At 29.5% G+C, this 27,146-nt stretch overlaps 1 protein-coding gene across 2 annotated transcripts in view; it reads right to left on the bottom strand.

The window, feature by feature from the left end:
- The window catches only part of LOC148308483 (uncharacterized), a 237,574-nt gene that overhangs the window by 136,200 nt on the left and 74,228 nt on the right, over positions 1-27,146 (bottom strand). For both annotated transcript variants that reach the window (XM_088261631.1, XM_088261630.1), the window contains exon 4: positions 12,876-12,905. In XM_088261631.1, coding sequence (XP_088117757.1) covers positions 12,876-12,905 — 30 coding nt within the window. The remainder of the gene's footprint in view (positions 1-12,875; positions 12,906-27,146) is intronic.

Raw genomic sequence — 27,146 nt, 5'->3', positions numbered from 1 at the left:
AAACATGAAAACTTTGCTTTTGTGCAAAAATGTCGATTCCCATACGACGAAAGAAAAAATTGCCCATAGAAGCAAAATTGCTTAATGATTATGAAACTGTAGTAATATCAATTATTTAAACAAAGGATATCATTTTTTTTTTGTCTGGTCCTTGAATATTATTTTTGTTCTTTCTCATTTATACTTTATGTTGTTGATTGGTTAGAAGATATTGCTGCTTTCCAATAAGCCCGCCAATACACATATTTTTTTCTGTACATGAAGTTAAAATAAATATAAATTAAAAAAATATATCTCTAAGAAGGATATTGTCAGAATGTCCCCTTAAAATGAGGAGGCAGGAATAAAAATATACTGACCACATTCTAGCCCTCCCTTTTGTATCCTTTAGCCTCTAATACCCCCTAGAAAACCACTCCAGTGCCCACTAGGGCGGTACCACCTTCACTAGGAAATTCCTAGTGAAGGAAATTAATGATTAAAAATAAATAAATTTATGATTAAGGATTTTATTATTATGTATATAGAATATACAAACACGATGCTCGCCGTCTGGGTCAAAATAATAAAGTGTTCTTCTTGAGTAATATTTTCCCTGAATTGACATTTGAAATGTGCTATGGTTAACTTTCATTTAATTTATTACCAAGTTCCTTTAATTTATTTACTACAAAGTAACATATCGTATGTAAAAATACTTAAATTTTGCAAAAAAAAGTTTGTCAATTTATTCTCACAAAATTGACTGATGCTGGTAGTCCAAGGAGGTATCCAAGTAGTAACAAAATGATTTTTTCAGCTGTACTAACGAAAGAACGTAAGTGTATTTTTTTACAAATCTCACAATTTCTTACTGGTGACAACTGTGCTCACAAAGGAAATTTAACAACTGATATACGAATGGAAAAAAACTGTATTTGTTCGATATCTAACAAAAAATTACAATAATTATTATTCATGTTTATACTGAGATACAAATGTCAATAAAATATTAAAATGATTCATTAATATTACAACTTTATTTTTCTCAAATCGATTATTATAAAAATTAAATATTAAGTAAATAGTATGAAGAATTCAATAAACTATGAGTGACACTCTTATAATAATATATACGAGTATATTTAAATACAATACAAAACAAATCACTCTTTAAGTCTCCGGCCTAACTAAGAAAAATATTACATACTCGTACATGTATTTAACGTTCCTCATAACCTTTACCACAGGTCATAGATATTTTACAAAGTTAAATTAAACGTACATATTAAACTCAATTAATTTTACTGCAATGAAAATTTTTTTACTGAATGCTGAATCCTGTCTTATCTACAATCTCTATAGACTGATTTTATTTTTGGTTGTGTAAATCCAGAAATTATTTTAACCTAAGTAAATTTTCGTTTTTTTATGTAATCAAATATATATATATATATATATATATATATATATATATATATATATATATATATATATATATATATATATATATATATATATATATATATATATATATATATATATATATATATATATATATATGTGTGTATATATATAAAACACCTTTGTAATACAATTATGTCATTTCTACGTTAAAAATAGATGACAGCTGTTATTTCAAAATATATGCTTTATTTAGCTCTTCGAATATTTATTTTACAAATTGTTGCAAGTAATATCGTTCAAATTAAAGATATGTGTATATGTTTGAAGATATATTTACATTTTTAGTCGAAAATTTCAATATGTATGTAGACGTTAATCCACTTAAGAAAACGTGATCATAGTACTCACACACATACATCGCTTGTATAAGAACCTACCTAAGAATATATATGGATACATAAATACAAAAACTATAGCTTCTACCCCTAATCATCCCTCAGCGTTCCAAGGACGTAAAAAATTTAGACATTGTTATTATTATTCATCATCATATTACATCAGACACTGGATTATTCACCCTACGGATGATATGACGCTTAACCCAGCCAAATGCCTTTACGTAAGCTTTGGGATACTCAGACTTCTATCTTCTTTGATATAAAAAAAACGACAGACCATATCAAGCTGAGACATCTATAATATCTAGAATTTATACATAGCTTCACATACGGTATTTGATAATGATGCTGATTACCTGATATCATTATTTTTTAAACATAGTTCTATTCACCAAACAAAGGTTGAATTCAAAATTTATATTTTAAGTTAACTAGAGGGAAAAAAGATATACATTTTTCTCCGATTGTTATAAACATCTCTTTAAACAAATATTTACGAATTTTAATCTATGTTGATCATGGATATCTGGCATTTGTCGGAGTGAGAAAAAAGTATATCGCTAATAAACACCGTTGTTTTTATTGTACAAAGGAGATTCTTAGTCCAATTTCTTAAAATAGGCTCTACGACTGATTTCAATGTATCGATAATTGTTTCAAACGCGATGACGTCTTGTCATTTTTGAAAATCAGCTGATACCGGTTATTTTCTGTTATTTTCGAGTCTTGCCTGGTGACTGTGATTATTCAATGTGTTGAAATAATAAAATAATATTTTTTATCAAATTCATTTGGTTGAGATCTCATTTCGATAGCATTCAGCCTATTTTCATCGTTCTTTTGCCTGCTGTCTGCTTCATTTCCAAACATTAGTATTCCAAACTGGTACCAGGACAGCGTTGTATATAGCCAGTCTAGCTTTCGCTGATAGATTATTGTATGTATTTAACTAATATCGAATAAAACATCTTTAAAAAATACCAAAATGTAACACATAACGTTTTTCTGTTAAATACTTAATCACCAGCATATATTTTATACTTGAACTAAATCTACAAATATGAGAATTTCTCTCACGCGAAGATTATCTATCTCTATCACTCATGATAAGTAGATCAACCATCATAATCGCCCGTCTCTCTTTTATACACTAGCAACGAAGAGTCTAGGACAGTGGTCTCCAAACTCAATAAGGATGTGAGCTACTTTCTGAAATTGAACTTGGCTGTTGAGCTACCTATAAAAATTCCCTCTTTTTAGTTTTTTATCATCGGGCCTTATCGTACCATACATAATATTTTAGAGCAAATAATAAATTAGAACATCATATTAATTTTAAGGGCAACCTTTAAAGCATTTCGTTTAAATTTAGCACATTTTTGTTTATTTTCGGAGTTCAATAATAAAATTTACTAGGCACATTTAATATCCTATGCAAACCAACAAAAAAGCCTCAGCGAGCTACCGGTAGCTCATGAGCTACTGTGTGGTGATCACTGCTCTAGGATCCCTTTTAATCTACTCTATAAAATATGTGTATATTATTGAAGCAGCCCGTGAAGCTGACACGTGTCATATTTTACAATGTGGGAGTGCAAAAATGTGGAAATTTAAAATTCGCACAATTAAATACACATTTAAATACTCGATTATGCAACTGTTTAAAAAAAAAACAGCTGCCAACTAGACGCGTTGAATGAGCCGTGTAGATTTTATCATTTTACTTTTAATATAATTTTATAAAATATTTTTTTTAGTAATAAAACAAAAACAAAGAGACATCCTCATAGAAATTTCAGCATATAACCCTATCTTGGCATTGTTTCAAAATGCACTTAATAGCTTTGTAAAAGCTGTTAAGCTAAATTAATTATTTCATACAATGAATGAGAAATTAAAGACGCGAATCATTATCATAAATGCAATTAAATACCTGCGTCACTCTTTAATTAATTAAGCGAAATGTACCTAAAGAGCTATTGATCAAAATGGTTAGACGATTTTATTGTTTCCTATTTACACAATATTCTCAAATGTTAAAAAAAATACATTTTTATTGTTATCATAATATTACGAAGCAATTAAAAAAATTACAATTGTTTTTTATAAATCATCTTTTTTATTTTAATATTTTATTTTTAATTTGATTAAATGACACTTGCTATTTAAAAAAAAATATCAATCGATTCGGCAGTCATTTTGTGGTTATGTCCATACATTTTTTATTTAAGTTTTATTTGGTAAATACCACAATTTCTTTAAATCTATTATGACACGTGTTTCCATGCATTCCGCATCATATTCAAACACCGTATATGATGTGTTGATATGTGATTTTAAAATATTGTCTCAAGGTCAGATAAAATAAAATTATGAAGTTTAATCAATATTTTCTTTGGTAAATACCACCATTTCTTAAATTTTATTGCGACACATATTTCGACGTGTTTAACATTATGCAACACTAAACGGTGTTTGATTATGATGCTGAATGCATCGATCACGTGTCAAAAAAGATAAAAAGAAACAGTAGTTTTTACCAAGTAAAAATTTATTAAAAATGGAAAGACTACTAATTAATTGAAAAAATGGATATTAAACACACTTAAAACCTTAAAAACATTTCTTTCTTCCTTACTCTTTTTCAATTGTTATAACAACAAATTTAACTATCATCAATTCTTAATTAATAATTACTCAAATATGTAATGTATTTTATAGCATTTTTTATGCTTAACTTATATTGTAGTCTCTAACATAAAATATAAAAAGATTCTACAGCAAATAGATTAGTACAAAAATATTAAAAAATCATAATTCTTTGTTAGTATAAAGGAATTTACTTTTGTTATATGAATAGGTCCAGCGTTTTGAATTATTGCTGTGAAGAAAATAACAATATGTCTTTATTTTTCGAACATACTCTGACGCAAGAAGAACATCAAACATCCTCGTACATTAAAATTCAGAAGAATTATTCATGTGAAAAACATCTTTCGTCCATATTGTATAATTTGTCAATAAACTACTATTAATTACGCATTCATCGATTTATGACCTACCGGCTAATTACAAAGAATATATGTAAGTATGTTTATTTTAAAATGTGGTTAACAAGTGAAAATATTTAGTTTTTACATTTTAATTAAATGTGAATGAATATATGTATATATAGGTAAGGATTATTTGATCAAATTTATATTACCGCCCAAATTGATATGTCACTACGAATCGGTGTAACAAAAAATACCACTATCAATCTTCTGACCATCATCTGCATTCATTGGTGTATCTGTTTTTGAAATCATAAAAACAGACAATTTGTAATCATTTCTTTAGGTTAACTAATAATAAATAATAAATCTGAAATAAAAACACTTAATTAATCTATAATATATAAATAAAAATGTTAATTTTGGTTCAAAATTTTAAATCGCCTCAAGTTATTCATTAATTGCTTTGAAATCTTGACACAACGTTACATTTGAATACGCGCGTGTTTTTATCGAAAAACATGTTTTTTTGCAAAAATTACTCCTGACCGTAATGTCAGCGCCATCTATTTGAAGTTACTAAATGACACAAGACTAAAAATTGTGTCATGGCAGACAAAGTGCTTCTTGACAGCTACTGTCACTTAGCATTATCAATGTTTTCGATTACATTCGTTTTTCAAAAATTTTTCAATGTTTCACAACCATCGTGAAATTAAACATGTGAGGAAAGTGAACATTCTCCATTTAACCCAATAGAGACAAATCAACGCGCGGTATAAATATACTAAATTGTTATATGTAATTCAATAATTCAATATATTACAAACCAACCAATATGAAAAAATAAAAAATAAATCATAATACAACAATTCAGTAATTTATGGGCGATTTTATTTAGGAATATTTTTTATGCTAATGTAGTTATGCTATACATAAGCATAATTGCTACATTATTTCATAGATGACAAAAATCCCTGACCACATTAACGTCGCACTTCCGTGCTCTGTACTGTGAACGTAGTTACTAACAAAGGACCGTAGCTTTGGTATTTAATTCTACCAACCTTCAAGCAGTCAAAACTGAAATGTTCCAGTTCAAAGCAACAGAATATACAGGAATACCCCGAATTTACGTCGAATGTTGAAACACAATGGACGACTTTAGTCGGGGTAAGTCATTAAATCTCCATTAGGAAAATCCGTCGGAAGAGGAACAACATCTATCATTAATCAAAACTGATACGAGTATCCAGCATTAATTTCACGAGCTCAAAAAAAATACACGTCAAAATACTTATTGATTTGATGTATTCAAAATATACATCTTACGTTACTACGAATAGTTATAAGTCGAAGAAACGTATTTCGAAGTATTATTACATACATAGTTCTATTTTTCTTAAGAGAATATATTCGTATACTGAACGTACTTCTATAAAATGAAAAAAAAATTATACTCGTACGTGTGGAAAAAATGCATCAAAAACGTTTTTTAACAATATATTTGTTAGACTGTTAGCCGTAAATGTACATTTTTTATACACTTTATAGTAAAAATTACTTACAGCATTTTGAGTTTGTCCAAATACGTTGGCGAATCTGGGTTTCCTTCACTTTTTTGACATCTCAACATAGATGAAAAAGATGGCTCAATCCAACAAAGATGGCTATTTTGAACTCATATGTACTTGGACTTCCATATTCTTCTTCATCAATGCTGAGATGTAAAAAAAAATATTATCTACTGGTAATGTAATTATTACATACTCATCCATTTAAATATATTATTTAATGAAATTATCACATACTCCTCCATTTTAAAAATACTGAAAGCCTACAAATTGAATTTAGCCTTGATATTTAGCTAGTGATCTATTTATGGAATTTGGGGCTGCCTTAAATTTCTAAATTTAGCATTTTTAGTAGTTATAAGTTCAAAGTTCATTCCATTCATCAGTGCCACGAGAAAGACTTTTCTATTATAAAATATAATACATTATTTATATTACACAATTTATTTCAGTATCTGTATTTATATCCCATGACTACAAGTAGTCTACACGTCACATTCGCGATATTTCCAGAGAAACGTATTCAATATTTTTTTCATACATATAGCATTTTCTAGTAGGACAATATATTATTGGCACGCGAACTGATTTTATGACCTAAGAAATACGGATGTCGGCTTAGTTCTATTTTTGTACCAACTGAAAAGAATACGCGTATTTTAGAGCATATTAATAGCATTTTCGTTGATAATTTTGATACAAATATGGAATGAATACGACCAAAAGACCATTTTGCAAAAAAGACAAATAACTTATTTGTCTTTTTTTATTAATATTTTGTATTTTGAATGAAAAATTATTTTAAGATATTTGTTATAATTTTAATGAAGGTTCAGAAAATTATTATAATTGAATATGTAGAGGAATCTTATAACTATGCGACATAAGAATAATAAAAGGCCATGAGTTAATTAAAGAATTTATTCCGTGCTCAAATATTACATAAGGATTTTTACTATTTTAATCCATATTTTAAGCATTTACTTTGTGATTTTCCATTTCATAACCTACAAAACGACTTTGTTATAAGCTCACTTAATAACTTATCGTAATCTGTAATATCGATCGGTTTCGAAACAAATTAATGTAAAAAACTATCATAAGTAGATAGTGTTTATCGTCAATTTGTATAAAAAAGAAGGATTTTTTTTCAAATCTGGTCAATTATAATTTAAGTTAAAAGTAATTTTACATCAAAATTGTTTTGTAAGTTATAAATTTGATACTGCTTGCTAAAGTAATATGAATTTATTTTATTAATTTTTGTCCTTTCAAAACGTAATACAACGAATTTATTTTCTATTTGAGATAAAAACTTACACTATCTATCTTTTTACATTGGTGAAAACGGCCAGATTTCAAAGTCACATCAAATCTTTTAATGACATTTTAATGAGATTTTTTTTAAGTTCTCATCCTTCAATATCTCAAGGGCACTACTCCCAAATTTAGGTTAAGCCTCTTATACGGTGCTTTATATTATATATTGGTTGGCATTGTTGAATCACATGATGATTGAAATATAAAAAAACGAAACATTTGTACAAGACCACTTTTAAGATTAGTAATGTAAACATGACTAGTTTCGAGAACTACCGATGAAAATACAAAACTGTTTGAGACGTATTTTCACCTGTTTCACGAAAGTTACCGCATATATACATTAACAAACTAAAAACTAGTCGTATACAAGTGTTTGATTATGATGTTGAATGCATCAAAACACGTGTCACAATAAATAAAATGGTATTTACTTAGTAAAATTTTGAATTAAAAAAACACATTTTGGTATATTACGGTCGAAATTCATTTCGGACTCTTCGTATTATTTGTATCATATTATCTAATGTAGTTTACCTAAATCTCACCATAGATGTCTTTTTGTATTAATTTTAAATCAAACACAGATTTTTTGAGTCTACTGAGTTGTATTTTATTAACAAAAACACATAAAAAATTATATTGTGACAAGTGAAATTCTAATGATTCAACTATGTTTCGAATTCGAACAAAATATATATATATATATATATATATATATATATATATATATATATATATATATATATATATATATATATATATATATATATATATATATATATATATATATATATATATATATATATAAATATATCTATATATATATATATATATAGAAGTTTCAAGAATTTGTGTAGTGCGGTTGACAATATTAGGTAGAATTGGTGAATGTTACACGTGTGTAATGAGATCACTTAAACCATCTTATGACGGTCGTAAGTCCCGCGAATGTCCAGACTTTCACATTCTTTTTCATCTATGTTGAGACGTCAAAAAATAATATAGTTTACCTTATATTTTTAATGAATTAAAATTGGTATAATGACATATGGACAAAATGAAATCTCAGATATGTGATATGTATGTAGTACACAATAATCACACGGTATCGGAGCAACTGGCAAATTTATTATTCGCATACAAAACAGGAATGCTTTTCAATTGATCGATCAATTGAGAACTCGAATTAATTGACCACGTAGGCGCTATGACTACCTAGCGATACAAGTAAGCAAAAAATAAACGTATTTGTTATATTGTATATTAAAATTTGTTATACTGTATATTAAAACTAAAAATATTTGTTATATTGTATATTAAGAGGTAGCAGACCCCCAGGAAGACCACTTAAACGATGGAGAGATACCTGATCTTCCACCTCCCAGGAGCGGACCGGAGAGTGACAGTGACAAGAGGAAGAAGAAGAAGTAGTGTTTTTGCCTAGAATTTTCACTCATGAATTACATGAAATTATAGTAACTTTCATAAGTAACATAAGGAGTAAATCCACTCACGAGTAGGCATAGGCTATGAAACATAAAAAGTTGAAGCCTGAGTAGGGTCATGATAAGCGGTGTTGCATAAGCCGTAGCTAGATTTCAGAGTCACTTGGACGTTAGGTAAAAAAAGAAGTATATTAAAAGCATTGTTAACTTTGTCGTTTGATAATATGACACTCTCCATTTCATTCATCGTTCACTATGTGTAATATAACTTAAGTGAACGATGAATGATAAGGAGAGTGTTGTAATTGATATCATTCCACGTCTCAGTTTTTTCTTTATTATGTTGACATAAGCACAAAAAGAACGAACGACGTGGTTTGGTCAAAAATCATAACTACGTGGAGGTGGTTTAAAATGTTTACCCAGGTGTTTTCCCAGTGTAGAGGTGTATAAAAAATTGAGTAAAAACTGCATATTTTCAGACTTCAGACTAGAATTGTTTACTTTATGGTATAGTAATAATATACTCTCCTCACCGTTTATCGATCACTTTGTGTAATATCACTTAAGTGAACGATGAATGATAAGGAGTCTAATATTTGTTATCATACCACCTCTCAATTTTCTCTTTATTATTATTGACATAAACTCACGAACGACGTGGTTTTCTAAAAAATCATCATTACGTGGAGGCGTTTGAATATGTTTACGCAAGTGTTTTTCCAGTGTAGAATTGTACAAAAAATTGAGTAAAAACTGCATATTTTCACACTTTGCTAACAGATAATTTTTCAGCATATAATATCGTTTTCTTCTCGAGATATGCATCTTCCAAGTTTGGCTACTTCCAATTGATAAATGTTAATTTCTAATGAAGATATTGCTTGGTAAAATACCTTTAAATATTTAAATCTAATGTCATACGTATTTCGATACCTTCAACATTATTATCAAACATTTAACACCAAGGATTGATAGTCCCAAGTATGTACAATAAATATGGAAGTAGAATACTTCGATACATAGTAATACAAGTATTTTTAATTTCTTGCTGGCGGACGTAAAAGAGCAAACAAAAATATGGACCAATGGCAAAATAAAAAAGGGTAAAAGATCAAAGGTCTAGATTCTTTTCGATTTTTTTTAGATCATTTATCGTAAAAATTTTATTTATTCTTTCTTGTTTTATTGTGTAAAATAGATTATAATAATATCAAACTGTCTATGTAAAAAGAACTCCACCGACGTGACACAGAAGGTGGCTTGGTGGGTCTCTAAAAAAAAAATGTACATTATCTTCTACCCCTTATCCGCACCCAATGGTGCATAGGGCACTGCATCGTAGCGACGCAGTGTTATCTTGATCGTAAATTGCATGAAGGCAAGGTGATCAGCCCTGCGCTTCTTGTACCAGTCCAGGGTGATATAAAATAAATATGAGAGTGAAAATCGGCCATATTTATTTTGACCCTCCTGGGAATCGAGCCCGGGACCTCCAGCACGGTAGCCAAACGCGCTGACCACTGCGCTACGGAGGTGGATAATAATAAAATCAACGTTCCAATAATGTAACTGTAAAATTTTGTCTTAGCTTTGCATACGGTGTTTGAACATGATGCGGAATACATCGAAACACGTGTCATAATAAGTTTTAAGAAAGAGTGGTAATTAGATTTTTAAAAATGGAAAGACATTACTAGAAATTGACTACAAATCAATTAAACTATAAATGGCTTTATTTTCAATTAGTCTAAGTATCTTTTCGAAATTTTCAGAGTTTCTTCCCTGTCCTTTCTGTCTTTCTACTAAACATCCTCTATATTACAGACTTTGTGGTTTATTACAATAAGTCCGTTAGTATTCGTAAACTTTATAAACCACAGAACGTAATCAATAATACCTGCCCATTTTTTGTTGCTATTCGGTACTGTGAAATCTACTGCCAAATTGAAGTTGTAAAAAGAATATAACCGGATCTCGACAGATCTCAATTTGTATTGACTAACTCCAAATGATTGAATTTATTTTTTTGTTGTTATATTCTCAATGACTTCCAAAACACTTCAGAGATTTAAATTACGTCATTATACGTCAATCCACGGGTAAAATTAATAATGATTGCAAAAATGGTTGAGCTTAGATCATTCTCTAATTACAATGGTTATTATCGTGCTTTGTATCCAATTTATGAAACTTCAGGGAGGTATTACTGAAATAAAAAGAAGAAAAAACGAAAAATCAATCATTAAGTTTCACGAATCAATCATTAAAAATTCGGTATACCTTAGAATGATACATTTTAATGTATCATTACCTTATTTACTAAATCTGTTTGTAAGAGTAAATTATTAAACAATCTAGTAACATTTAAGTTTTGTACTGACATTTCTTGGTGGAACTGCATTTTATAGAATAAAATAACAAGCATATAGTTATTTTCCAAATTAATTTTATTTGACCAGCAACCAGGCTTCGTCGTGTATATATTTTTTTTTATCTAGCCTCACATCAGTCTGATGATGTGGGTTACGACGAAACCCATGTGCTGTTCAAAAAATTAATATGGAAAAAACTACAAAGTTGTTATTTTATTCCGTAAACATATATTTGTTTTATGTTTTCGGCCATGTTTTTTATTTAAATGTTTAAACCATCGGTTACATAAAATCCCATATTTCAACCAACCAAAAGTATAATTCGTTCGATTTAAAAATTAAATTCAGTTGCTTTAAGTCGAAAATGGGATAACACAAAAAATTGATTGCAACAAACAAACCTATTAAAAATTATATCATTTATTTATTTTGCAAAATAGGTTTACTGATTTATTTGTCACGTTATATTGTTCTGATGTGATTGTTATGATGTCAGTCGTAGTAGACCAGTCGTGATGGTGTAGACCAGTCTGATGATGTCAGTTACGACAAAACTCGGTTAATGGTCAAATAAAATTCTCGTCGAAAAAACAACTTTTTGACATCTCACCAAAGATGGAGAAGAAATGGAAGTCTGGGCATTTACGGGGCTGTCGACCGCAAAAGGATGGTTTAAGTCATCACTTTACACACGTGTAACATTCACCAATTCTACCCATTATTGACAACCACACTACTCAAATTCTTGAAAGTTCTATTTATATATATATGAACCCATTTTGTAAAATTGTTCTTGAATCACTAGAACGTCACTACAGACATGTACTGGTGAGATGAAAATTAGTTCTATATATATTTACCAATTTTGTAACATTGCTCTGGAATCCCTAGTGACATCTTTTATTTTATTTCATCTCACCAATTAAACCAGCCTATGACGGTCGTCAGCCCCGTAAATGCCCAGAATTCCATATCCTTCTTCATCTTTGATAACATGTCAAAAAATAATATAAAACCTAACACCTATAATTGGAGATAATCCAGATTTTTGGACACATTCAAAATGTTGGAAAAAAACTACATACTTGTTATTTAATTCTACAATCCAATAACAAATTATTATGAAATGTAATTTTTTATTATTATATTATAGATTAATTTGAAGTCTTTTAATCCTAAGAAGTTTCCAAGCCGCAGCTTAGATAAGATTCGGTTTTACTTTCCGTCGTAAACAAATGAAGAAACGTTTATTTTGCGGTTGAGATATCAAATACATAAAACCAGCAGGGTTTTTCTGGATTTATCAAGGCATTATTATGAATAAACAATGATAATTTTAATACGCACTTAAGATACTCGTATGTGATTAAAATCCACTTACCAAGATGTGAGAGTCCTGACAGTTCGGAATCTGAAATGAAAAAAGTAAAAGAATTATCATCAATACATTTAAAAAGTTTTAATATATTACAGGTTGATTTAAATTATTACTTTACACACATATAACATTCACCATTCTACCTATATTTGACAACCACACTACTGAAATAAATTTTAAAAAATCGTAATTTGTATATATCATTTTAATTAAGACTTTATTTCACATGCGAGATCTCGGCACCATCTATGGTTAAGCTGAGTAAGTTTTAATTTCAGCAGAAACCACCAAAGACTCTTCCCGAATTATTTTACATACTAGGAGACACACTGAAAAAAACTTTTCGATTTATATTAAACTTATAATTTGAGGAGTGTATGTCAGGACAGAAGAGTGTGGCGTTCCATCCTTTCTGCCCACCCCTGCGGGGAAACAGCGTGATGGTAGTAGTATTATTAGAAGTAGTTATAATTTGACCAGATATTTTTGTTGAGTGAGTCTAAATCTTTGTTCACCTTGATTTGTCCACTAAAGAGTAATTCAAATTGATATCTCAGCACAGTAGATAGGTTGTAAGTTATTAAGCCACTACTACTACCATCACACCATTTCCCCGCGGGGTAGGTAGAGAGGATGGAATGCCACACTATTTTGTATTGACACTCCTCGCTTCCTTTACATCCATACATCTTGTCAAACATGCTCTCCGATTACGCAAACTTTTGACACCACCAGATTTTAGGTTCTGATTGATCATGCCAAGTCGTTTTCGTTCATCCTCGTTCTGTTCTCCCGCTCACATTCATTCTTTCGTTATCCATTCGCGCCACATGTCCATACTACCTTAAAGAACTATTTTTTATTTATTATTAAGTACGTTGATTTATCAATATAAATAACATCTAAAGGGGACAAAACCTGATTTGTAAACAAGGATTTGAGTACACTAAAAATATTGCAGATTAGCACATATACGTTTTTCTCTTTTGAAACAATATTTTTAAAAATTGACTCACAGTATTACTTGTCCCACATTGTGCAAATTTAGAGGGCATGGTATTATGCATAGTACTTGAATGGGTATGATTCAACGCGATTTCCTAACAAAATTAGTCATGAACACGAGCAGTCCGTATGACTATGGCTGGATCATCGAAAAACAAATTTACACACCAGACATGTTTAACGCTGTGTTTAACATGGGAATACTATGTATGTTTGCTACGCAGGTACTCCCTCATATTCCGGAACTATGACTCAGTAGATATCCCAGTTAGGGAGATCCGAGGCACAGTTTTTCAAATCCATACCACGTAAACTTAAAAAATATAAAATGCAGACATGTAAAAGTATAACAGAAGAGGGCCCGTTTTAATGAATTGGTTAGATATGATTGTTTACTTTGATGCTTATAAATACTGAATTATCTATGAAGTTCAAAAAGAAATTAGAGTTTTATAAGTGAATCTTCTCGGGGCGATAATGTAGGAGTAATATATCGCTCACTCCTTTCAAGAACTTCATAAATCAAAAATTGTCAATTTTCAGTTGTGCATGTTTTCAGAATGCCCAGAAAATTTACTATATCCTAGCAAAAGAGTCATATTGTTAACTTAATATTTACCCGCTACAGGGCAAAAAATGATGTGTTAGCATTTTGAAGAAAAGGTTTTGTTTAGTTATTTTTTAAAATATATTAAAAATTTTCAAATGAAGTAAAAACCTTCAGGTTTTACCTAAAAATATGTGTTGCACAATAAAAAGATCAATAAGTGGCTTGATATTTATTTTTAATACATTGCGTTATATTTTTAAACTAAAAAAACGTTCTCCTGAAAAATCAAGTTTTTGAACTATGACGTTCTTGAAAGGAGTGAGCGATATGTCCTCTTTATTAATTAGCTTTTTTTAAATAATAAATAAATTCCAATAAATTATTCAAACCATTCTTATTTTAATTCAGTTAAACTACAAGATTACTTATTACACACTTATAATGTTTTAAGTAATTTAATAAAAAAATAATGTCTATAGAGAAAATAACGTATAAATAATTACTAATGTTTCTTGCCCATTTTTTCCAATATGTTTAGAGCAATGTAATTAGTTATATTTAAGGACCTATACATTTCATAAAAAAATGTAAATAATAAATATTGTGATCATTTTTGACAAATATTGTGATAATTTTTGACTTGGACTCTTCTAAGGTCCTAAGTAACACTTACGCCAAAAATTAAAACAATTGATAAAATGATAATTATATTATTAATAATATCGGATACTGGATTTTTAACGAAGTTCTGGTTCCAACCCTTATGTTTGGAAGCGAAGCATGGAGTTGACAAAAGAAAGATAAAAGCAGACTGAATGCAGTCGAAATGTAATCCCTCAGACGAATGTGTTGCAAAACGATGTTTGATAGATGTTTGAATGATGAAATAAGGAAAGAATGCAAGGCTGAGAGAAGCATTATCGATAAAATTAAGAAAGGTGTGTAGAGATGGTTTGGACCAAGGAAAACTTGGCACAACCAGGTATGTCAAATACTTGAAAGCGGCCGCGTCAGGAGTCGTAATAATCGTTGGGTATGTACGAGGAGATGCATGAATGTAGAAGAGGCGAAGAATGTTTGCAAAGACACAGACACAAACTCAGTGGTGTGGCGTTCGATTCTCTCTGCCTACCCCTGCGAGGGAGTGGCGTGATGGTTAGTTAGTTAGTTAGGATTTTTCACCCTACGGATGAAACGTCAATTTTAAAGGTGTCTCAAATTGATATGAAACAAATGCCAAGTCGTAAGCCCTGGGATTCTCAGACTTCTATCCTTCTTTCATAAAAAAGGGAAGAACGATACATGTTTCATATCAAGATGAGACATCTTTTTAAAAAATTCGTCTAATTCGTCTGGACTATTATGACGCGTCAATAGTCACTGACGATCATTGCCAAGTTTTTCAATTCCACGCCACGTTATTGGATTTTATAATTATTGAAGAAAAAAAATCGTGTACCTACTAAATAATAATAATATAATAATAAATCCCTTACCGCACCCCAATGGTGCATAGGGCACTGCTTCATATAAACGCAGTGTTATCTCGATCGATTACACATGAAGGAAAGGTGATCAGCCCTCCACTTCAGGTACCAGTCCAGTGTAATATTGAATAAATATTAGAGTGAAAAAATCACTTATATTTATTAAACCCCCCTGGGAATCGAACCCGGGACCTCCAGAACGGTAGGCGAGCATGCTGACCATTACACTACGGAGGCGGACATACTACATAAGTTCCCATTAAATATCCGAACACTTCTTATTTCGATGCGCAAATTCTGCCACCTACTTATAATGTTTGAAGTAATTTAAGAATGTTCTTGTTAGTAATAGTTTGTAAACATCTACAGAGATAATGACGCATAAATATGGCAATCACTTGATTCTTGCCCAGTTTTTTAAATCCTTACTATGTTTTTGCTCATTAAACTTTTTTTTTCAAATACAGATGTATTTTTAATAAATAAATCCAAGAACATATTCGAACTTTTTTTTTCGATGTGCTAGATCTTCTACCTACTCATAATACAACAAGTAATTAAAGAATATTTTTTGTTTTTAATAATTTGGAAAAAAATAATATTCTGAGAAAATGACGCGTTAATAAACACTAACGATTCTTGCCTAATTTTTATTTCTTTCATAATAATATTACCTTAATGTGTTTTTAATACTAATGTTACTCATATAATATTTTAACGTCTAAATGTTGTTCACGAACATGTGTAAAATTTCATTAACTTCGGTTCAATCGCTTGAAGGAATATTTAAACTAAATATGCAGACACGTGACAATAGTTTTTACTCGGGAGAAATATTTTGTAAACCTTATCGGGATTTATTTAAACAGAGGAACCTTGATATAACAAACCTTAAGAGGTTTTTAAAAAAACGGTATATCGAGTGATTTTTAAACTAAAGTTCATTATGTAGAGATTTGGATGAATAAAAACTCGTTATATTGAGATTCACTCTCTTATTTGTTGACGTCCGTGTAACGAATTCTAGGGTATGGTTTATTAAAACCTTGTTAAAACGATAAACATACTAGTATGTGTCATGAAATATAGTTAGAACATCGTAATACCAATAGATTATACGCAGTTTTTTTTTTAAATATAACTTTACTTACTTTCGTTACGTCGAGGTGCTTTGTTTGTAATGTAGAGGTATATTGTTCATTGAATGCTATATTTAGTTCAAAGGACTTTTTAAATGTTAGATTGAAAAATTCGTTATAATGAGGTTCGTCATATTGAGATTTCCCTGTAGTAAGTATAAAATCATAAAAAAAATCAATAAAATCAAAGTACCACTACTATTGTGAAAAAGTAATTTGAAATTTTATGGTCATTTGAGATAAACTGCAATATGAATTGTAAATGATAAAGCATTGGAGTCGAGTTTTGAAGTCGTAGTTTTATAAAGTTGGATTTTTGAAAAAGTATTTTAATGACTTTCCACCCCTAGCCAAAATGCAATACTTAAAAGTTATAATAAATAATGATCGCTCCTGCATAGATGATTTATTTAATTATTTTGTGTATTATTATTTTATGTGAGTAATACCAGTGGATAGTTATATTATGAAGGATGACATATGTTTTATAAATAATATTCCTATCTTATCAAAATTAACCATTTTCCTTTTATGCTATATCAACAATATTAAAGTCAATGAGTCAGAAAAGTAACGTTTATTATTACTTTTTATTTATCTGTTAATAACATATCGCCATTCAATTATTGTATGAGATAAAATATAACGGGAATCACGTTCTGCTTTGATAATGGCTAATTAAAATATAAATTACACTTCATAAATGAGTCATAAATTTTATCTTTGTGCTATTTCATAGTTAGTCAAAAGAAAAATGAAGACAAAAATATTTTCAAGAAAATACCATTTTCATCAAATCATCAAATCAATATAAAAATGCTCATTCCTAATAAGTCGAATTTGAAACAATAAAAAAAATTAACATAGAAAGAAATAGGAACGCGAAGGAGTAAAGAAGTGTGAATGGAGCATTTAGAAAAACTTTTTTTTATACCAGTTTCTATAAGATATTGATTTTGTTTATTTATTTAAATATTTATTTATTTATTGTCCGCCTCCGTAGTGTAACGGTCAGCACGCTCGGCTACCGTTCTGGAGGTCCCGGGTTCGATTCCCAAGGGGGGGTAAAATAAATTAAAGTGATCTTTTTTACTGTAATATTTATTCAATATTACCTTGGACTGGTACCTGAAGCGGAGGGCTGATCACCTTTCCTTCATGTGTAAACCATCAAGATAACACTGCGTTTATATGACGCAGTGCCCTATGCACCATTGGGTGCGGATAAGGGTTTATTATTTATTATTATTATTTACATAACATATCACAAGCATAAGTCACATATATAATATTCCTGATGAGTAATTTCCAATTGATTCATTTAAATTATTGTATACAGTTTTCATTAGTGACTTTTGTATACTATAGATGTCTCAACTCAAAGAAGCTTCTTATATTTTAATACAAAAGGAGATGGAAGTATGTTTGACCATCCCAGAGCTTAAAACTTGGCATTAGGCTGGCTTAAGTGATCACTTTATACACTTGTGTAACGTTTTCCATTATGCTCATTATTGAACATCAATATTGCTTTTTTTCAGAATTATGGTACATATGCACTTTTTTTAATTATTTTCGCATGTAAGTAAGTTGTAATTTTTATAGATGTGAAATTTTGGCTGACTGTAATGTCTTCAATTAAGAATTGGTGAAGGTTATAGTTTTCTTCAATTGACATATCATCTGTAGTTTGAAACATAAATAGTATGATAACAGTAGCGTGCACGGAAAATTAATTAAGTAGGCAGTAGAGGTAAGCTAAATACTTTTTTTTAAATTAATGTTTTACTTAGTAAATACCACTATTTCATAAAATCTACTGTGACACGTATTTTGATGCATTCCGCATCATTTTCAAATAAAGTATGTACCATACGGTGTTTGAAAATGATGCTGAATGCATCGAAACACGTGTCACAGTAGGTTTGAAGAAATAGTGGTATTTACTAAGTACAACATTAATTAAAAATGGATAGATTTTACCACAAAGTGACTGCCAAATCAATTAATGAAAAGCTAAATACTACTTAGTTAGCTAGGGAAGGTACTGGTTACGTTTTTATTCCACTCGGGTAAATTAGGATGGGCACTGTTTTTCTGCCAATATATAATGCACGCCCCTGTATGATAGATATATTGTATAATAAAAAAGTTATTTTTTAATCAACTTTTTCCAAATTTTGATGGAGCGTTCATGAGGAAGATTACCGCGTAATATTATGATATATTATATTTTAGCGAACACTAACGCAATATTCAAAGCGCGCATATTGCGTTAGTGTTTTATATTGGAAGTTCAATAAGAGTAAGAGATTTCCTGTGGCTAACTGTAATTACTTTCGTACGAAAAAATCAAGATAAAAAAGCAGTGACGTCAACTCATATCGCAAAATGAAACATCAATAACCCGAGAGAGTTAATAAGTAGATACTAAGAAATGGACCGTTATATTGAAAATATCAAGTGAACAAAATATATTTGCTTAACCGATAAAGTCCTTTTTAATCCTGAAATATATTCCAAGTAACAATATACAATACAACAAGGAATGTTAGTCATGAAATAGTACAAAAACACGTATTTAACAATAAATATATTTAAGGAAAAATTAACTCAACACTTTGAGTGTGTCCAAATACATGTTCACAAAATTTTCTCTACTTTTTTCTTTAGTTATTTTTTTATGCATCCAAAAAAAGTCTCTGAAGATGGCTCTGGTGAACTCATATGTACAGTGTCATGAGAATGATAATATACATACATATGTAGGAGTTCCAAAAAATTGAGTTGTGTGGTTGTCAATCATGAATCTATTTCTTCTATGTTGAATCAAGAAATATTTTTATTTAGTGAGCTCTTTATGGATGTATAAAAATTATATAAAAAATTAACAAAAACAGTGTTTATTTCAAATTAAAAAGTAAAGAGAACCCAGATTTAAGAACAAGTCTTTGGACACACTCAATGATTAATGTTGCACGGGTGTAAAGAGATCACTTAACCAGGCTATGACAGGTCATTAGCCCTGTAAATATTAAGATTTCCATATTCTTCTTCATCTTTGTTGAGATGTCAAAAAAAAAGAAAATCCCTTGTTTCTTTAACAAGTTGATTGCAAAACTTGAACAGCTACGATTTGATTATACAATACCATTAATTTAATAAATGTGATTTGAATGGTAAAATACATATTTTTCATAATGGAATCAAGAAGTAAAAATGAAAACAAAGAACGTGTATTGATACGAAGTTTAATGAATATTTAATTCGTATTTAATCAGGTTTTAATTGAATATTTCTCGATTAATAATTACCATTTTATTGATTTGTCTGACATTGCCTCAGAATAACAAAACACTTTATATTTAAAATGGCGTGAATCATAAATTCTTCCATTGATGTTTTCAATCTACATTATTTATTTTTTGATCGATATGCTTTTATTAGATTTTATTATAAATTTAGTTATTTCGCATCCAATCGACTTTCTGTAAACGTAAGAAGGTATAATTGATTTTTTAATTAAATTTTGTATGGTAAAAACCATTTTAACTTTTTTTTAATTATTTCATTTAATTTGGGAATATTGCAGAAAAGTTACATCGATAAAGTCATTCACATAAATGAGTTACACAAAACAAGTACATATACTATTCCAGTAACGAAATTCCACATATTTAAATTTGAGAAAGTACCCGGAAGAGCGAAAAGAGGGAGGAAGAGAGGAAATGGGGAAAACGGAAATATCAAACCACAAGTTAAAGACATATTGTATAAAACTATGGATACGCCACGTAATAAATGGTTAGTTATAATGTAGGCAATCTCAGCGCTGACAATGACTGACGAGTAGAACATTTAAAAATCCCCATATTCATCGTTACCAATTAAGATGAACGATAAATATAGGAACTCTGTTTAGAGTTTGTTCTACTCGTGGGAAAAGCTAAGATATCAGTTGTCCTGATGATCCAACTGGAAAACGTTCTCCTGAAAAATCAAGTTTTTTGATTTATGACGTTCTTGAAAGGAGTGAGTGAAATGTACGTTCCAGCAATTCCGGTGAATCAATTTCTTAAAATTTCCAGCTGCCGCACATATTTATATAAAATAGAACCCAATCTGGGATCTAAAATTAATGAACTGAAAAAATACATTATGGAAATATATTTTTGTTGGTGATTAGTTATATTTTCTCATTTGTTTCTTTTAAACATGCTTCTCACTTTATGTTTTTATATGTCTATTTACTATGCCCATTTATTGTTTTATATTTAATATTTTGCGCTGTGTTACATATGTTTTTTACTTTTTTTAAAACTTTTTTTTTATGTTTCAGCCTTGTTAACCTTAATCACATGTCCCAAAATAAGAAATAGAAATTACTCATCGGAAATATTATGTATATGACTAACATATGTAATATGTTTTAAAATATATTTTTTAAATGTATCATAACACGTGTTTCCTAATAGTTTACAAAACAAAAACAAAAATCATTGAAATCTTATACATCTAAGTATATTAAACATCAGTATTAAACTTATGTTGTTGTAAACATGACAAATTCAATTAGTAGGCACGTTTACCTACTACTGCGTATTTATAACAAAAAAAAACAAAAACATCTGTTATTACAAAAAGGGGATCAACCACAACAAGGAAGTGATACGAGTATATGTATATATTTAAAAAAAAATCATTTTAGTCTACCTTTATGTATGTAATTGGAAATTAATGGTTTCGTCACTACAAGACTTCACTATTATTATTTTTTTGAAACGTGTATTTGTTTACTGTTTTTATGCCATGTTTTTTTTAATGTACATATATTTATATATACCATAAGTTACGTATTCCAACCAACCAAAAGTATAATTCGTTCGTTTTTTAAAAAAAAATTAAATCCGGTTTCTTTGAAATAAAAACAGGGGTCACACAAATAATGAGTTACATAAAACAAATCTATTAAAAATTAGATTATTTATTAATTTTCTAAATAAGGTTTATTAATTTGTAATTTCACATTTATTATTCGTTTTCGTACAATTTCAACCAAATATCAAACATATTTGAACCTGAAACCATCGTCATTTTACCACTTTGTAAAAGAGAGAATGGATATAAGACACATCTCTTTGTAAGGGAATCATATTCAAGGTTGACTGCATTGTTATTTTGAGTAATACAAAATTCTTTGTTAATGACAAATGTTAAGTATTATCAGTAAAATGTTATGTTAAAAATTATTTAAAATAATTCAAAATATCAACTTTTTCTCAAGTCCGTAGGTACTCGATTTGTCGTTACAACGTTATTGTAATAAACAAGTACCTACTTAGTATTTTAAACACGCAAGAAAACTATTACGTTTTCTATTGTAAACCGAAAAAAAAGGAAATATTTTAAACCATTATTTTCTATTATAATAATACTATTTTGAATATTAAATTTACTGCATTTTCTTTGTGGTTAGTCGAAATTACTTTTTTACAAAATGCTTGTAGAATTAGTATATAACCAGTCACCGTGATTTTAGTCTCCTTGCATTCTATGTATATATAAAACTATTTACATACTTACAAAATATTAATCGCATGCGTTTTTGGTTGACCCGAGGACCAATTTCTACTAACGATTGCAAAACAGCATGCACCTAGTCTAAGGTGCATGTATTGTTGTTTGTAGTGATTGTCCTGACGAAGAAACGAATAATACGTCTTGAAACCGGTAGACTTAAATCTTGATGAGTGGTTATACACAACCATTTCTAACATTTTATAAATAATGTTAAAACAATAAATAAATAGGCATATAAAAAATATAAGGTAAAAACCATATTAAAATAAAACAAATTAATTAACATAAGGTAAGAAGCATGTTTAAAAGAAAACAAATGAGAAAATTAAATTGAGAATACAAATGTAATACAAATGAGAAAATGTAACAAACGAGAAAATATAACACGTAAGGCAAGATGCATGTTTAAAGAAATAAATAAGAAAAAATATAGGGAAAGAAGCATGATTTAAAGAAACAAGCGAGAAAAACATAAGAAGCATGTTTAAAAGAAACAAATGAGAAAATACAACTGAGAATACAAATGCAATACAAATGAGAAAATATAGCAAACGAGAAAATATTTCAAAAGATATAAGGTAAGAAGCATATTCAAAAGAAACAAATGAGAATGATTATTATAGATGCATAATATCTCATTTCACAATACTATGAAATTTTAAAGTATGGAAGCCCTTTGGGATTAAGAACGTAGACACCCGACTTTTGACGTCATTTCCCTAATCCAATTACGTATACGATGGAAACTATAAATATCTTGCAATAAATATTAGAACTGATTGGTTCACGGTTTCTCTGACGTCATCAACTGAAAATTGGGTCATAGAGTAAACGAGGGAAAGACTTTTCGTTTATAGCTCCGATAATCTTATACAGAATATTCCTTAATATGCAATGTGTGTAGTGTACGAAGATACATATGCAATTATTTGTCTTGTTTTAATCTACCACGGAAGTATAACTGCGTGGAGTTGGTAACCCTGTTTGCAATAGAGCAGTGATTTTCATTTCAATAGGCTAGGTAAGATCCAAGGCTGGAATAATTACACGTTACTCGAGAATTTCCTATTAGTCGTTGTCGCCGTTTTTTGCAAAAACAAAATGGCTTCTTCACAATTACGTAAGTCATTACTACACCTGTATTTAATCATCTGCCGTGGAATACAAAGAAAACCTTATTAGTTGTTTTCAGCAAATAGCTGTCAATCTGTATAATATGATAATTTAATGTGTTACAAGATACAAGATACATACGACAATAATTCATGTCTCGACTACTTTGAACTTCGTAAGGCTTTGAATTTTCGGATTGGACAGTTAGATATTGGAAAATTAACACCAGATACTTTGAAGATACTTAATTTATGATATATAATGGTAACATGAATGGTGAATTTATTTAAATATATGTGATTTTTTCACTCTTATATTTGTTCAATATTACCCTGGACTGGTACCTGAAGCGGAGGGTTGGCTGATCTCCTTTCCTTCATGTGTTAACAATCAAGATAACACTGCGTTTATATGATGCAGTACCCTATGCACCATTGGGGTTCCGATAAGGGTTTGAAGAATATGGTTATTCATCAATATATTTTATTATTTAAAACAAGATTCTAATAATATGGCAATTTTATAATAAGAACAATGTCCTTATCTTCTATTTATTTAGGGTCCTTTAAAAGTTTAAATTTTATTATTTCAGCTAATAATAAATGTAACCTAAGTTATACATACAAATTCGCCAACGTTTCATGTATTCATATTTTTTTCAAAGATATAGATAAATGATATCCATATTTCCATAAACATTTGTACGCCGACATGATTTGTTAAATGATTATCTAAATTACCTTAGATTACTCATGCTAAAAACTTATATAATTGCCAAACTAATTATATAGTGAGAGGTAAAATCGATTAGGAAAATGTATGACTTTGTAATAGGAGAGTTACTCGAATTGCGTCAATTAACTGAGAAGGTAATGTTAGTATAACTTTTTTACTTCCCAGTTACAGTCAGATCGGATTTAAACTGCCTACATCTGGTTAAAGTCACGTAGATTTTAGAAACGCGATTTGCCATTCTGATGGCCGTTGCAAAACCCAACAATCGCTTCGAGTCGGCGCCCAAGGTCGCGAATTCGCGAATCGAACAGGTTAGTGTTTTCGATTGAAGATCGAGGGTGGTTTCGTGATATGGACCGCAGTTTCTCTTCGATGGGGCTTCCAGGCTTCAGGGTCGGCCAATATCGGCCGTGACATTTCTTTGTTCCGCCATATTGCACTTATGCTGTAAGAACGAATAAGAAGATTATAATATTCCCCGTTAGAGTGGTAATCCGAGCTGATGGGACACCATGTTGTACTTTAAACATTACGTCAGAAGAGGACACTGGTTATTTCATAATAAAAAACATCCACTGAACAAAGTTCTTTTTATATTATTTTTTGACATCTCATCAAAGATGAAGAAGAATATGGAAGTCTGGGCATTTACGGGGGTGACGACGGTTATAGGCTGGTTTAAGTGATCATTTTACACACGTGTAACGTTCACCCATTCTACCCATTATTGACAACCACACTACTCAAATTCTTGGATGTTCTTTTTATGGTATATGAACCAATTTTGAAACATTGTTCTTGAATCACAAGAACTTCACTAGAGATACCTATTGGTAAGATGAAAATAAGCTTTTTATCAAGCAGAAACTCTTTTATTAGCATGTGAGGTCCGAATTCTGGATTATAATCACACACATGAGAAACGCGAGAAAATATCATTTTCATTTTTATTATTTAAGCTTATAATTTGACCAGATAATTTATTTACAACATTTTGAGTGTGTCCAAATACTTGTGCACAAAATCTGGATTATAATAATCCAGATTTTTGTTTAAAATTTCTTATTTTTCAAAGTTGCTTTATGCTTGTTTTTATAAACGTACGCGATTACCTTTTCACGGTAGCAACTAGCAACAATATCCTTTAATCCGTCTCAGACTTTTGTCATCTAAATACAAGATAAACACCAAAGCCATTTCTATATTATTTCTCAAATTCTTAAAATCTTCTCTTGGTCACCATGAGCTTGTACTTAAGAGCTCTTGTTATGTGATTCTGATCATCTGGATCCATGATTTTCAAGAGTTTCCAGTCTTTAAAGAGCTTTTTTAACACAGTTTCAGATAAAGTCCTTCCATGGTATTTTGAGGATTCATCTTATCTATTCGTCTATCTCAAAATTCTCTGATTCTCGCGAAATAATAATAATCTTGATGGCCCCAAGAAAAAATTGTCAATAAATTTACATAAAAAGCCAAAACTCGAATGACAACTATTTTGCAAAGTTAGGCGAGATGTAGTAATTATTTATCTGCTTTTATATTAAAATGTATTCTTGCATACCTTGAAGAGTGTAAAATATTTTTATTTTCACACCCCTGATTGATTTGAAATACAAGATGGCTACTAGCATCGTATACTTCAAAACACATCCAGGAAAAAAATATAAAAACATTCATCAATAAACATAATTATAACATGAGTATCTATTACATCACCGTATTGTTTTTTATTATTTAATTATTTTATAATACACATTAAATTGCACAATGCTTATGCACATGAAAATTCTATGCATATCTACGGTATATTACAAATTATTATATTTAATCGTAATTGTCAACTTCCGGAGAGACAAGACGTTGTAATACGAGTGCTATGCACGGAGTTCCGATTCAGATTTTCCATTAACCCAATAAGAAGTGTATATGAGCAAAAACATGTGCTTTGAACGGTTATATGTTATAATTAAAATGTAACTTTGTTTTAAAATCACTATAAATATTTTACAAAAACTTAATTATAACGTCTACCGGTTTCGAAGCTATGAGCGAAGTATTATTAATCAGTTTCGAAAAAGAAGAGGTTAGTTTCGAAACCGGTAGACAGTATATCAGAATTAAGTTATAATAAAATATTTATATTGATTTTAAAACAAACTTAAATTTAAGTATAAAATGGAAAATCACAAATTTATTGCTTCAAATTTAAGTAATAGTAAATATGTTACTTAGGAAAAAGTTACGTAAGCATAAAATCTACAAATTAAAAAAAAACTTTATGGTATTAACATATAAGTATTTAGGCTCAACACAGGCTATACCTAAAAAGCCGAAATACATATATGTTATTAATAAAATGTTAAAATAAATGTATCAATGTATCTAAAATAAAAAATAAATAAAAAAAGTAACGCTAATTTTTTTAAAATTAATCTGTCATTTATTATCAATCATATCCAGATGGTGATCTGGATATACCTAAATATTCGTACGTTAAAAAGTTTAATATCCATATTATTACCAATTTTTTCCCAAACAATACAATGTTTACAACGCCATAATCAATGAAAAAAATAACTGGTTTCTTTTCTATGGAAGTGGGGATTCCGATGACTCGAATCGAATCTTTTTGTTGGTACCTACCTGGATATTTTTTCCAGTT

This window comes from Brachycentrus maculatus, unplaced genomic scaffold (genome assembly GCF_059751285.1).
Source record: "Brachycentrus maculatus isolate JH-2025_06_01 unplaced genomic scaffold, ASM5975128v1 h1tg000162l, whole genome shotgun sequence".
In the NCBI taxonomy this organism is placed as follows: Eukaryota; Metazoa; Arthropoda; class Insecta; order Trichoptera; family Brachycentridae; genus Brachycentrus; species Brachycentrus maculatus.
The sequence above is the reverse complement of the archived record's forward strand: the minus strand, read 5'-3'. Positions and strand labels throughout refer to the sequence as shown.